At 54.1% G+C, this 13590-nt stretch overlaps 1 protein-coding gene across 1 annotated transcript in view; it reads right to left on the bottom strand.

The window, feature by feature from the left end:
• Positions 1-3206: 3206 nt before the first annotated feature.
• The window catches only part of STK32C (serine/threonine kinase 32C), a 73790-nt gene continuing 63406 nt past the window's right edge, over positions 3207-13590 (bottom strand). The window contains exons 3-12 of the mRNA XM_082054220.1: positions 13223-13374; positions 11261-11434; positions 10748-10785; positions 9714-9803; positions 8878-8981; positions 8681-8797; positions 6662-6787; positions 6380-6511; positions 4933-5000; positions 3207-4188 (exon numbers count right to left, since the gene is read on the bottom strand). Of these exons, the coding sequence (XP_081910346.1) occupies positions 4053-4188; positions 4933-5000; positions 6380-6511; positions 6662-6787; positions 8681-8797; positions 8878-8981; positions 9714-9803; positions 10748-10785; positions 11261-11434; positions 13223-13374 (1137 nt within the window). The 3' untranslated portion in view covers positions 3207-4052. The remainder of the gene's footprint in view (positions 4189-4932; positions 5001-6379; positions 6512-6661; positions 6788-8680; positions 8798-8877; positions 8982-9713; positions 9804-10747; positions 10786-11260; positions 11435-13222; positions 13375-13590) is intronic.

Here is a 13590-nt window from a genome sequence, read left to right on the forward strand (position 1 = left end):
AATGCGGGGCACACGCGGGGCGAGCGGGGATGGGGCTGCCCCCCCAGGAAGGGCTCTGCAGAGATTCGTCCCGTTCCGTCACCACTTGTGGAGTGAGGAAGAGCCTTTGGAGATGCTTTCTGCCCCGAGATAAAGCTGCACATTGCACCAAGAGCTGTAATAAATAATTCCCCGTACTGATGAGGGATGAAAGAGAAAAACCAGAGACCTCCTGAAAGTTCCCCAGGGCCATTTTTATCGAGTTAAAGATACAAAACGCAGGGTTGTGCAGTGAAATGCTAAAACACAGGGGTGGCCATAATTGTGGGTGCTCAGTGGCAGGCACCGGGCGCTGGGATGTGCCCTCCTCATCCTCACTGAGACTGCGAAGATCAGCTCTCCCCAGGGAACTACAACCACCTTCTAACAGACTGGGGAAAGCGGGACGCTGTCAAATATCTGGAATCAGCTGTTGTGCTTTTAATGCCCGGGTTGCAATTTGACGGCTGCGTTCCTGGAGCTCTTGTCCCTCCCGGCGGCGCTGGGGCTGCAGCTTTGGGTGCTGCGCTGGTTTTGCGGCTCCCGCTCTCACGCAACCATCAGCTGCCGCCCGGCTCTGCCCGGCACCGCACGCGCCATGAGCAGCAAATCAATAGAATACCTGGCGTACCGACCCGATTGCCACGTAGCTGTGAAGTCCTGGGGCACCACGTCCCGGCTGCTGCACCAACAAGGCCACCAAACAGCTCCAGTCTGCCACGCGTAAACAAGAAATGCAATTGTAACGTCCGCTTACTGCACAATTCGCTGGTTTTGCCTACAGATCAATAACCCAGAAATGACAACAACCACCTGGCAGTGTTAAAAATACACATTTATTACTCCACATACGCAATGGCTTCTCGCAGTATCTGCAAAAACACAAATGTGTCATAACTTAAATATTTTGTGACGTGGTAAAATTTTCATGCAATAAAATTACAGGAATGTATTAACATAAAATACAAAGATCTATTTATATATATTTCCACTGAAATATTTCCAAAAAATACCCTACCAAGGCATCGGGATTCCAGTACTGTCCAATGGCAAGTTCCTATTATTGGCCTTTTTGCTATTATTTTATTACTCGTATTACTCGTAATAAAAAATTGGCAACAGAAGAAACATCAGGACCTGATCTGACATTTGTTTTCTAGGCAAAATTCCCAGTGAAGTCTGTGGAATTCAATGGAAACACTTAAAAATATGCAACTTTGCAAAACTTCATAATACGACAGAGGTAAGACGACAAACTTATGGCAAGGAATTTAAGGAGAACAATTTATAGGCAATGTAGGCTTTTCACAGCAAATAATGGCACACCCTGTATAAATCTGTCATACAAAAAATACGTGTATTTAAATATTTATCTACAGAAAATTATTGTCTTGTGGTTGTAGTGGAGATGTAAACCAGAGCTGCTACCGACTCCTTTAAGCTCTGCACGGGGGGTTGGTACCAGGAGCATTTCGGGAGTTCCCGGTGAGCTTTGCTCACACCGGAGCTGCACAGGCTCCGTCACCCACGAGAGACGGCGCCGGGGACGGGGACACGGGGGTGGGGACACGCACAAGAGGGGCCCGGATGGCAGCGGCACAGCAGGACCCGGCGCATTGAAACCCGTCACAGGAGTCTGACAACGAAGCAAACACATATCTGTTTCTTACAGTTTTTCTGTCTTTTCTTGTAATTTCATCTCCGCAGACCAGGCACAAACAGGCGTCAGTGACTTAGTGGGACCTGGGGAAGTTACACCCATGCATTAATTAAGATAGATAAGGAGTACCTCAGTTGCAGTGTGTTCACAGCGTGATCAGCACGGTGATCCTGGAGGTCTGTGTGCTGCAGGGTCTCTGGATGAGCAGCTTCCCCGTGCAGCCGCGTCCCTGGGCTCCCGTGGTGCTTCCCCAGCAGCCAGAACCTGCGCCCGCTCCGTTCACCGGGGAAGGAGCCATCACGGCCGTCCCTCCGCAGCCTTCCCGCCTCCTGCCACTGCTGCTGAGGAGCTTTGCACAACTTACCCAGGAAGAGCAGTGCTGAAAAGGGAACGTGAATGACCAACGAGGAGAGGGTCTGGGTGAGAAACACCCACTTCAGGAGCCAGCTCCTCCCTACACACACCGGCCTCAACCTCAGGAAAGTGATGAAAACGTCTGAGTAGACCTGTCCTACCAAACGGCCAACATTTCTTCTGGCCCGAGAGCTTTCAGTTGAATAGGATCTATTTGCATCTCTCACAGACAGGATGGTTTGGTCAAAAAAATAAGTTACGCTCCTTGTTATTCTGACAGTCCAAACTTTAGTCATTATTTACAGAAAGATGATAAATAGTGCAATGGAGTTTACTGAAAAAAACCTTATCGGTACCAGTGGAGTGATCATCTGTAATCGATAAATCCTGAATGAACAGGTGGTTTTGACGCCCATTCTGCACCTCCTGCCCCAGCTGGCCCGGGCAGGCGCAGCAGCAGCTGAGCAGAGGCAAATCAGAGCCGCGCTTGATGTGGCTTTGTGGCTTGAGATGGAAGTGTTATTACTACATTGGGGGCTGTGTGGGCTGGCACCGGGGACACGAGGGTGGCAGAGGGACAAGGGCCGGGCTGCCCACGCCAGCTGTGCCCACACACCTCAGCGCTCCTCTCAAACACCTCTACGAAATTTTGGTTCTGCACAATTTTAGCCACGTGCTGATTTCCACATAAAACTGCGGAAAATAAATGCATCGCGTCATTTTTCATATAAAGTTGTTTAGGATCAGTTACACCTCTCTATTTTAATCGCGGAAACGAAAAACGCAACAAAATTTGTCCTGAAAGAGTCTGCACCTCTTAAAAACATCTCTCCATTTTTGCATGACGAATACACAGTCAGGATGCGAACCCTGCAGCCTCCTCGTGTCCGGCAGCAAACGGACGTTGCCGGTTTGAACTAACGCAGCCCTAACGAAGCCCCGCGTGTCACCGCAGCCGCGCGTCCCAGCAGAACCCCGGGCTCGCTTCTAGCAACAGGAACCAAAAGCCACTCCACAGCAGATTAAGCAACTAATATAGTGAAGGCTTCTGAAACAAGAGCAACAGCCACAGCTGGAGCAAGTTAAGGAGACCTCCCGTCTTGTTAAGTTAAAACAGGTATTAGTAAATTATATACAGTACTTTACACTAAAAATAAAGTAAATCGAAGGGTGAAATAAGATTCTCCCCTCTTTCATAAGCAAGCAGCATTGCAAGGCCACGCACTTGGCCTCCAGTAAAAACTGGACCTGTGACAAGCTGTGTCCTCCAAGCCTGGGCAAACAACCGAACCTCCGGTTGTTCCACAGCTCCTCGCCACTCACAGCAGCTATATGAAGAAAGAAAATATTTTAAATACATTCTGCATCTCAGTTACGTGTTTGATCATTATCCAGCCCCAGGAGAATTCATGGAGTGCACAAAAAACACTTATTTGCCCCAAGTCAGGCAAGAAACTCTGAGAGGTGAGGAGAGGACAAGGACGTACCGGGGATGTCCTTATGCTGCAGGACCCAACAGCTGGGGGCTCCCAGGAGCCTGTGCCACCCGCCACAGCCCCGAGAGGCCCCAGGGCTGCTCCGACTTACACGAGGATTGCCTGTCCCTACAGCAGCCTTCACACACAGAGAACACCCAAGCACAATTCAAACCACCTGCTCAGCCTTCGTCCCTCGCCACACCTGCTCCCTGTCTTCCTTGTGCTCAAGGATGTAACTTCTTTTCTTGTCACCTTACTGCATTAAAAACACGTGCGGATCAGCAACCTGACGCTAAGAAAGAACAAGTAAAGAAGTTGATCTACCTCCTCCGATAAGTTGCATAGCAAGTATCTTTACCCACGCCAGGCAGCCCGTGTGCCGAACTGGCGATGCGTTCAATCCGGGAGCGCAGTTCTGTAAGGACTCTCTCTCTTGTGCTGCAGCTGCGCAGGCCGGCCGCGGGGGCTCCCGGGGGCCGGAGCGCAGCCCGCGGTGCTCGGCGCGGCCGTGGCGCGGGCCGGCGGCCCTGGCGCACCGCAGCCTAGCTGCTGCCCGACGAGCAGACCGAGCTGCACATGTTCAGGTTGGAGGTCTCGGACTCGGCCTCCGTCTCGGCTTCGTCAGTGGTCTCGGGGAGGGACACGGACTCACTCGTTGGCTCTTGGCTCTTCTTTAGCCTGTGCGGAGCAGAGCAACGGGCGTTACACGGGCATCCCCGGGTCAAACGCCCGCAGGAGGAGCGGGTGAGCACGGTCTGCAGCAGTCAGTGTGCCCCGGGCTGCCCATGCGCCGCGCCTGAGAGGGGCCTACAGCACACCCGTGGGGAATGAGCACACGCGGAGCACAGAAAAGGTCCCGGCAGGGGCCAACATATCAGCAAAACACACTGAGATGCTCTGAAATACTCCGCAATGACCTGCCAGGCTCCAGCCTCAGCTGCCCACCAGCTGGGGCCACGGCCGGCGCAGCGGGGTCCCTGCTCAGCCCCCGGCGGCTCCTGCTTCCCCGAGGAACCAGCGGCCCCCAGGAACGCAGCTGCGCCCGCTCCAGCGCTTCCACTGCCCACTCGTGCCCTGCAGAGAGTTTAGCACGTTCCTCGCCTTCACTTTCCAAAACATCACCCTCTGAAAGCAGGATGGGTGAGAAGATGCCACGGGGGAACTAAAGCAGTATCACATACATATGTTAAGTCCCAGAAGTGTCCCTGCAGCATATTTTATTTAATAATCCCTGATCTTGTCTCCCATTTTGGTCAGAACTGCTCTCCATTCAGAGGCAGCACCCGAGCTCCCCGCTGACGTGTCACCCGGGGCTAAGCCGGTGGCAGGTGCTCCCGGCTGCCAGCCACTGCAGCTCCGATCCCAAGGGAAGGCAGCAAAATGAGGATTTTTTCTTTAAAAAAACATATTCTGCACACTCACTTCTCTCTGTTAAAGATGACAAAGTCTTGCTGGATAGCTTCAAGGCATTCTTGGAGATAGTCATTTTCCTGTTGAAGAGAAACAATCCATGCACAAGCAGTCCCAAATCCATGGCAATGCTGCCAGCTGTGTGCACAGAGCAAAACCTGTGTGCACCCCCAGAACATCAGCCGAAACAGCTGGTGGGAACAGCACAGCCCTCTGCCCTCACGGCTCCCACCAGAGGCTCGTTTCACCCGTGAGGAGCCGTTTTCCACCAAACACAGACAGCACACCGTTCTCCAGATAAACGCAACACACTCATCTGTGCATTGTGCTTTTGGGAGGGCGATCTGCCCGCAGGAAGCAAAGCCAGCCTGGGGACAGAGCAGCACAAAGCCCGCCTGAGGCCTCACGCAGGGACACTGGTCTCCAGCCCAGGCCACCCTGCCCGCCCTCGTGTCACCCACCCGCACAGCCCGGCCACGGCGAGGGACAGAGCCCTGGCGGTGCTGGAGCCCCGCGCTGGGTCGTGCAGGCGCTGCCCTTAGACAGGCACCTGCAAATCTGCTTATTCTGGTTTTTGTTCCTCCCTTGCTTCCCGATTTGCTCTTTTACAGTAAGTGTCATTGATCGCAGCATTAACTCCCGCTGAAGAGGGCAGGGATGCATTGCAGTTAATTGGCGCAGACAACGGGACAGGTAAAACCTGCCGGCGTGCCCTGCTGCTCTCAGACAGGGTGAGGGACAATGGGACAGGTGAAACCCTGCCGGCGTGCCCTGCTGCTCTCAGACAGGGTGAGGGACAATGGGACAGGTGAAACCCTGCCGGCGTCCCCTGCTGCTCTCAGGGCGTGGGACAATGGGACAGGTGAAACCCTGCCGGCGTCCCCTGCTGCTCTCAGGGCGTGGGACAATGGGACAGGTAAAACCCTGCCGGTGTCCCCTGCTGCTCTCAGGGCGTGGGACAATGGGACAGGTAAAACCCTGCCAGTGTCCCCTGCTGCTCTCAGGGCGTGGGACAACGGGACAGGTAAAACCCTGCCGGTGTCCCCTGCTGCTCTCAGGGCGTGGGACAACGGGACAGGTAAAACCTGCCGGCGTGCCCTGCTGCTCTCAGACAGGGCGTGGGACAATGGGACAGGTAAACCCTGCCGGTGTCCCCTGCTGCTCTCAGACAGGTCGTAGGACAATGGGACAGGTAAACCCTGCCGGTGTCCCCTGCTGCTCTCAGGCCATGGTCCTGCTTTCGCTGGGGGAGCAACGTTTGTTCCCTTTCCTGGGGTTTGACCAGTTCTGAGGCACCACACAGGGGACGCAGGGATGGTGGGTGACACGCAGGGGACACAGGGACAGTGGGTGACCCACACTTGCTCTGCCTGGCACAGCACCCTGCCTGCAAGCACCCTCGCAAACCCCTGCAGGACAGCCTCTTCTCCCAGCCGCCGTTACCGCAGAAAGCACTTACAGACTGTGAGCTGTCTTTGCTGTTATCCCTCGACTTGCTCTTCGCCAGCCTCTTCTTCTTCTTGTGCAGGGGCCTGGACTCCAGGATCATCTCCTCCAGCTCGAAGGTGGGGTCGCAGTGCAGGCGGCCCTTCTGCGGGACACAGACGCACCGCGCGTGAGGCGCCGCACGGGCCCCCCGGCACGCACCGACACCGGCTCCCCGTCAGAGCCCCTGCTGGACACAGCGGTGCCTCCGACAAGCGCCGGCCCGCCGGGGCTGGCGCAGCTCGCTCCTACTCACGTTGGGGACGAAGCCCGGCTCCACGCGCTTCTCGCAGACGTCGCTCCAGGCCACGCCGGACAGGTACGCGGAGGCCTGGATGTCGGCCAGGCAGGAGAAGCGATGCTCGGGGTTCACCGTCAGCAGCTGCGAGGGAAGAGCGTTCCCGTCAGAGAGAAAAGGAGCCCAGCAGCACCACCGTGCAGGACTCCGGTGGTGCAGCTGTGCGGCAGCCTCTCTGTCATGGGAAATGGGTCACTTACTCGAAAAAAAAATATTAGGAAAACGTTCTGGAGGTTGTAAAAGCAGATGGCCCAAAATCCCGTACATGAGCTCCCGACTGGCGCAGGTTTGCTCCCCCCGTGCCCACCTGCGGTGCAGGACCCTTCACGGCAGCCCCTGGCACGGCCACCCCGCACCCTCCTCCCCGCAGGGACAGACCTTGCTCTCCCGTGGCTCCCCCACAGGCTCATGGTTTCCATCTGCACATGTCCTATTTTCACTACCACTTCTGTGACACCAGGGGATACTGATACTACTCCATTTATCACAGACATAGGTTACTCAGCACTGAGAAAAATATTGCAGATGATCACTTGATCTGCTGGGACAGCAGTCTGAGGACAGAGATGGTTTTTCAAAGAATTCAGCCCCATGCGCTGTGCTCAGCTGACCTGAGTTACAGCTTCCAGCACTGCTGGAGGGGTGCCTGAGGCACGTCTAACGAGGAGACACGTCTAATGGGGAGGTGTAACTAACACAGGATCTGGGCTCCCAGAAAGTCCTGTGCCTGGTCTCCCGCTGTGCAAATCCCCAGCGGAGCTGAGCTGCTGCCACCTTTGCAGCGCACCCTCCGCCCCGTGGTGTCCCTCCTCTCCCACACACAGGACGCTCCGGTGCCACCATCGCCGCGGTGTGACGCCCACCCTCGCCCCCTCCACGAGCTGCCTCCCACCTCTGCACCAGCTCTGCCCGTTTTCCAGAGCACCTCCAATTTGAGTCCTGACCTCCAGCCGCCCCAGCTCGGTTTTGGGCATCCACAAACACCCTCCCAGCTGACGGATGTCTGCGGTAGGACCTCTACAAAACGCCCAGCTAGGGCTGTTTCCTTTAATTCTAGGCACGCTTATAGGTGGTTACAACCTTTTTGCAGAAAATGAAGTCAGCATGAGTGTTTTTCCAATGCCAAAGGCAGCTCTGCAAGAGCAGGTAATGGTCACTGTGCTCACAGCCAGGTGCCCACGCAAGGGGACGCGGTGAAGGGTGCGAGGCACAGACAGCCTGGATCAGCAGCTGCTGCCTGGGGAGCTTCTCTGCTGCTTTGTCACGGCATAAAATTATCTTCATCTTTAGAGCAAAAAGGGGGGAATTTCCAGTCCCCAGGTAAGGCTGCAGCAATGGCCTGGGCTGCCCCAGCAGGGGCAGGGCCGGGTGTCCCCAGCACAGACCCGCAGCGCTTTGGGGGGACACAGCGCCCCAGGCCGAGGCGGCTGCTGCCATTCATTCTCCTGGGAGATGCTGAATCCCCGCGGGTCTCCCGGCCCGGCTGCGGCCGCCCAGCAGATGGCAATGCCAGCCCGCTGAATGTGCTCGGTCCCAGCGCACAGCCTGCTTCTCCTTACAACAAAACCTCATGATGGAAATGCCCACCCAACGTTAACTGACATCAGAGCCACTTATTTGCTGTCAGAGCTGTGTGTATCTTTTTTATAGCACGCTCATCAGCTCCTTTCTAAGTTCTCAAGCAAGCAGCAGCCAAAACGCAGCCTGCACGCCAAACCAATGAGTTCACTGTGTGGCAGCACAAGGACAGCTGGCCCAGGTAGGAACTGGAGTGTCACACCAAAACCAGCTTCTTTCCTTCCCTTGCTGTCAAATGTAATGCGTCTTATTACAGGGATAATAAACAAACAAAACAAGATTAATCAAAGCCATAAAAATTAGTCCTATTTAAATTTTACATTATTAATTAATATGCTGACAGTTTTGCAGCTTGTCCCACACATACTGCAGCTAACGTACAATGGAAGGACCACTTACCTTTCTCAACAGAGCAACCATTTCTTTTGACCACGCCGATGAGTACTGAACGCTCACAGTGCTGAAGAGCTGAACTAAAGACTCCACGGGGTTGTTGGAGTGGATGTCGTACGGTCTCTGGGGGAAAAAAGCAGCAGGGTGAGGAAGAGCTCCCTGTCCTCTGTGCCGTGAGCCCGAGGGCGCGTCCCGAGCCGTACCCAGCCCCGCAGCAGCTCGTAAGCCATGATGCCCAGCGACCACCAGTCCACCTCGAAGGAGTAGCCCGTCCCGCCGCTCAGGAAGGAATGGAAAATCTCCGGGGCTGAACACAGGGGACAAAACACAAGAGGTTATTCGCTGACTTCCACTTGTTTCTATTTCAGTGTTTCACGTAAGTCAGTATGTAAACCTTGTGGTGATTTTTATGCACTAGTGCCCGAGGGGAGGTTTTGCAAGCAGGGTGAGCAGCAGTGACAGCAGTGACAGCAGCGTCCCTGCCCTCACTGGGTTACCAGGCACATGCCAGGAGAGCCCCCCCAGCCCAGCACACGAGGGACGGCAGAAACCTGGCATTGCGGGGATCACCACGTCCCAGCCCCGTCAGGACCACCACGTCCCAGCCCCGTCAGGATCACCACGTCCCAGCCCCATTGGGATCACCACGTCCCAGCCCCATTGGGATCACCACGTCCCAGCCCCATCGGGACCACCACATCCCAGCCCCATTGGGATCACCACGTCCCAGCCCCACCGGGACCACCACGTCCCAGCCCCATTGGGATCACCACGTCCCAGCCCCATTGGGATCACCACGTCCCAGCCCCACCGGGACCACCATGTCCCAGCCCCAAGCATGGACAATGCGCTGACAGCGACTCATTCGCTCCGGAGTTTCACTTCTCCAACCGTCAGGTTCCACCGAATGACGAGGCGCATGCATTAACGCGATAAATTAATTCAGGGGCTTTGTCACAGACAGGGACTGTCAGGCAACATGCGGTGAGCGCTCTTGAAGTGTAAAATACAGATGTAAGGAAGAGCTGTTATTTCTTACCCATGTATGGCTTTGTTCCAGCTAATGCAGTTGCTCTTTCACCGTCCCGAATTATTGTTGCAATATTAAAATCTGTTAAATGTGCATGACCTTAAACAAAGACGCATTTTAAGAAGGAATTAATCACAGTGCAGAACAGCGGCAATGCACAGTCAGAATATAATAACAACCTAATACGTTTGTTCCATAAGCCCTGAGGCTTTCCCAGGATCTCAGGCTGGCCCTGGATTAAATGGTGGCCAGCGCTGGTCTTGATTCGAAATCACACCTGGAGCAAGGCAGTAACCCACAGCAGCTCCAGCGCTTGGTCAGATTGCTCCAGCCAGCAGAGACAACACTCACTACAGAACTGTCCTGGTGCATTGATCACAGCCCTGGAACCGACGAGAGCCACTGACCCACAGCGACCCAGAGCCCCAGAGCGGAACCAGCGCTGCCGCTCTGCACAGAGCAGCCAACCCGGACACGTCAGCTCAACGAAATCCTGACAATGCTTCCCAAACCCTGCGCCTGCACGAAGAAATGATTCAGACACTTCAGAAAGCGCTGGAACACCTGTTTCTACTTTCTCTGTCATCAGGACCGAAAGTTAAAATCCAGAAAATGTCATTATTTTCAAGCCAGCCATACAGAAAACCCACCCACTTGGCCCTCTGGGAGCCACTCTGTGCTCTCTATGTACACGGCAGCTATGAAAGTGGTGTGTACATCCCAGGCCACCTTGTCCTATGGAATCTTCCCTGACATCTCCTCTTTCCCATTTGTGTTTGGGCTTTATACACTGCACTGTTTTCTAATGAACTTCCATGCAAGTGCAAGCTTTGGTTTTTCCAAGGCTTTGCAATAAAACTCAGAAGGTTTGGAGCCTGAGAGATTATGTCTTCATTTTATAAGATCTCCTGCTGGAAAAGAGGTCGTTATAGGATCTCCTACAGTATTTGCTTATGTAGGCCACTGAGACAGTATTACCAATAGATCACAGAATGCAGAATACGAGGCTGGAAGGGACACAAGGATCACCTGGTCCAGCCTACCTTGCTCATCGAGGAGGATGTTGTCTGGTTTGACGTCTCTGGAAAAAGAAGCAAGGTTACAGCAAGATGAAACCTCAGTCAGGAGGATGCACCTTAACAACAACCCTGCAGCTTTTTTATCTGTCAAAAACTAGGAACAAATAAAAGGAAAATACACTAACATGAGAGAAGCCCCACTATGATGCACCAGAAATATGCTTTTCCTGGGCGACCGGGGAAAAAAGTGGGAGCATTGGACTTGTTCAGGCATCGTTTCCAAGGAAAATTAGGAACACAATACTGGGCCTGTTTCCATGAAGCCCTTGATGGCTTTGAAACCCAGGCTGGGAGGAGCCGTCAGCCCCCAGCAGAGTCCGGCTTCCTCTGAGACCGGGCAGGACGGGGCACAGGCTGCCAGGACCAGCACCGCCCGTCCCCTGACCGGGGGCACTGGTGGCATCAGCAGAGCCAGCGTCGCCTGCCGGGTACCTGCGGATAAGCTGCTGGTGTGTAGGATAATGCCCTCGTGGGTACCTGTGGATGATGTGCTGACTCCGCAGGTAGTCGAGCGCCAGCGCCATCTCGCAGATGTAGAGTTTGACCGTTTCTTCGGTGAACTGGACGTTCTGCTGCAGGTGGTAGCGCAGGTCGCCGCCCAGCAGCAGGTCCACCACCATGAACATGTCCTCCTCGTCCTGGAAGGAGTACCTGGGGGTGCACGAGTCAGACCCAGCCCGGGTCCCTCTCCTCACCACCGCAGCTGCAAACCTGCCCACTGCCAGCATGTGCCGGCTCCGCCACCACACCTTTTAACGCAGCAAGCGCGGCTCTAGACGTGTCTTGTTTTTCACCTCTGGCTGCCCTGAGCGACGCTGCCCTTGGAGAGCGCGCAGCCCCATTTACTGCAGCGCCGCAGGCAGAGCCCGGGCTGCGCTAACCAGCTGCTGCAGAGACACTTTGCATTTTCAGTGGTGAACAATCTGATAAACCTATACTGAAAATATTTCTGCCTATCCTGAAAAAGGATTGGAAAACACAAGTGCTAATTTAACCGTAAAGACCAGAAAAAGATTGATATTTACTGTAGAGTAAAACGCCTCTCTAAATGTGCAGTGGATCCTGCAGCAGACTGACAGCAGCGAGGATACACCACACAACAGCGTTCAATTGTTATATTTGGTGACAGTATTCCTGAGGAAAGAGTATGTGGGATTGTATAATCCTTATGAATCACACACTCCTGCTCTCATCTTAAACGTCGGCATATTCTGAAGGAGGAGGCGGCAGGGAAAAGGCTGATTGAAACACTCATCCCAAACCAACCAGCGACCTGAGGATACAACGCACCATTTTCCAAACCTTGTCAATTTGTTCATCATGCAAAATTTGTAGTGATGTATCTGAGCTCTACGGGAATATATTTGATTTGGCCAGTGGACCTGTTGCACTTGCTGCCCCCAGCCGCTCTCCAGCAAAAGGCCATGCACCTGATAATTCAAAGAAATCTCATATGTTTTTTCAGCCACAGGTCAGTAAAACCAGTTACATTTCACATCGCTCCATACTAACACGACTGTGTGTGCACTGGCAAAAACCGTCCTTGTTACTGGGTAACGTTGTGGGATCTCATTTTAAAAAATCCCCTCAAATCAGGCTAAACTGTAACCAATAGCTTTAGTTAGTAATGCTTTGGAAATGCCCTGTCTAGTACAACCTGACGGGCGCTGTATCTCCTTGGCCGCCTCACAACGGCATTAATTCCTCGCTGCGGAGCTGCTTTGCAGGGCCTGCGCAGACCAGCCGGGCTCAGGACAGCTTTAAACCAGCCTTAAAACCGCTGGAGTTAGGACCGACCTTAGTAATGCTCCACTGAGCACACTGGCTACGGCTGGCAGCAGTTCTGTGTATTTAAACCGTCAGCCAATCTCTGTGAGATCGAGTCCTTTAGAGGGACCAAATACTGTGCGAAACACTATATTCTGTGTAACTTTTGTATTAATAAAAGTTATAAATCATCCTCTCTAAAAATGCTGGTTTCTTTGACTTTTCAAGCTCTCATTTACTACAAGAATTGGCCCCAGGCAGGACCCGATTGCTGGAGACTGTCAGGGTTGTCAGTATCTGCACACAACGGGATGGACCATCTCCTGCCCAGCGGTCACCGGGCGCACCGGACGCCCCAGCCAAACCGCACCCCCAGCGCCCCCCGCTGCCAACGTACTGCACGGCTCAATTGGTGGTGGGGCCCCTGAGGAGGGATGTGACAGCGGCACCAGCACGGAGGCTGTGAAAACACACGAAGGCTTTCCATGGAAAAAGAAAAGCTAAGCCGTTTTAACATGTTTGATGCCATAACGTTCAGTATCTCCTGTGCCATGTTTCCTAACCACACGTCACGTTATCACGGGCTGTCACCGCGGCACTGTGACATCCGTGACCCTGAGGACGGGGACACCGCGCTGGGTGAGCACCGGGGCAGGGAGAGGAGCCGCTCACCAGAGGTTCACCAGGAACACGTGCTCGATCTCCTGCAGGATTTCCAGCTCTCGGAACACGTTGCGAACCTCGTCTCTTTCGATGCACTGCTGCTTGTTCATGTACTTCATGGCGTACATCTTCTCAGTGTCCCTCTTCTGTACGATACACACCTAAAGCACCGCAGAATGGGGAGGAAAAAAGAGATTTAGTACAATGTTCCGTGTCCTCACTTGCTGCTTTGCCAGGCTGAGCCCCGCAGCGCTCAGCACTCCTGCCCTGCTATCGAATACTCCTGGTCCCCGGGCTGTGACTTGGGACGCACAGCTATGAGCACTTCTCCCCCAGCCCCGGCTCCATTCTGCTCACAGCACAGCTCCCCACCTCCC

Source organism: Streptopelia decaocto, assembly GCF_964273445.1.
Source record: "Streptopelia decaocto genome assembly, chromosome: 5".
In the NCBI taxonomy this organism is placed as follows: Eukaryota; Metazoa; Chordata; class Aves; order Columbiformes; family Columbidae; genus Streptopelia; species Streptopelia decaocto.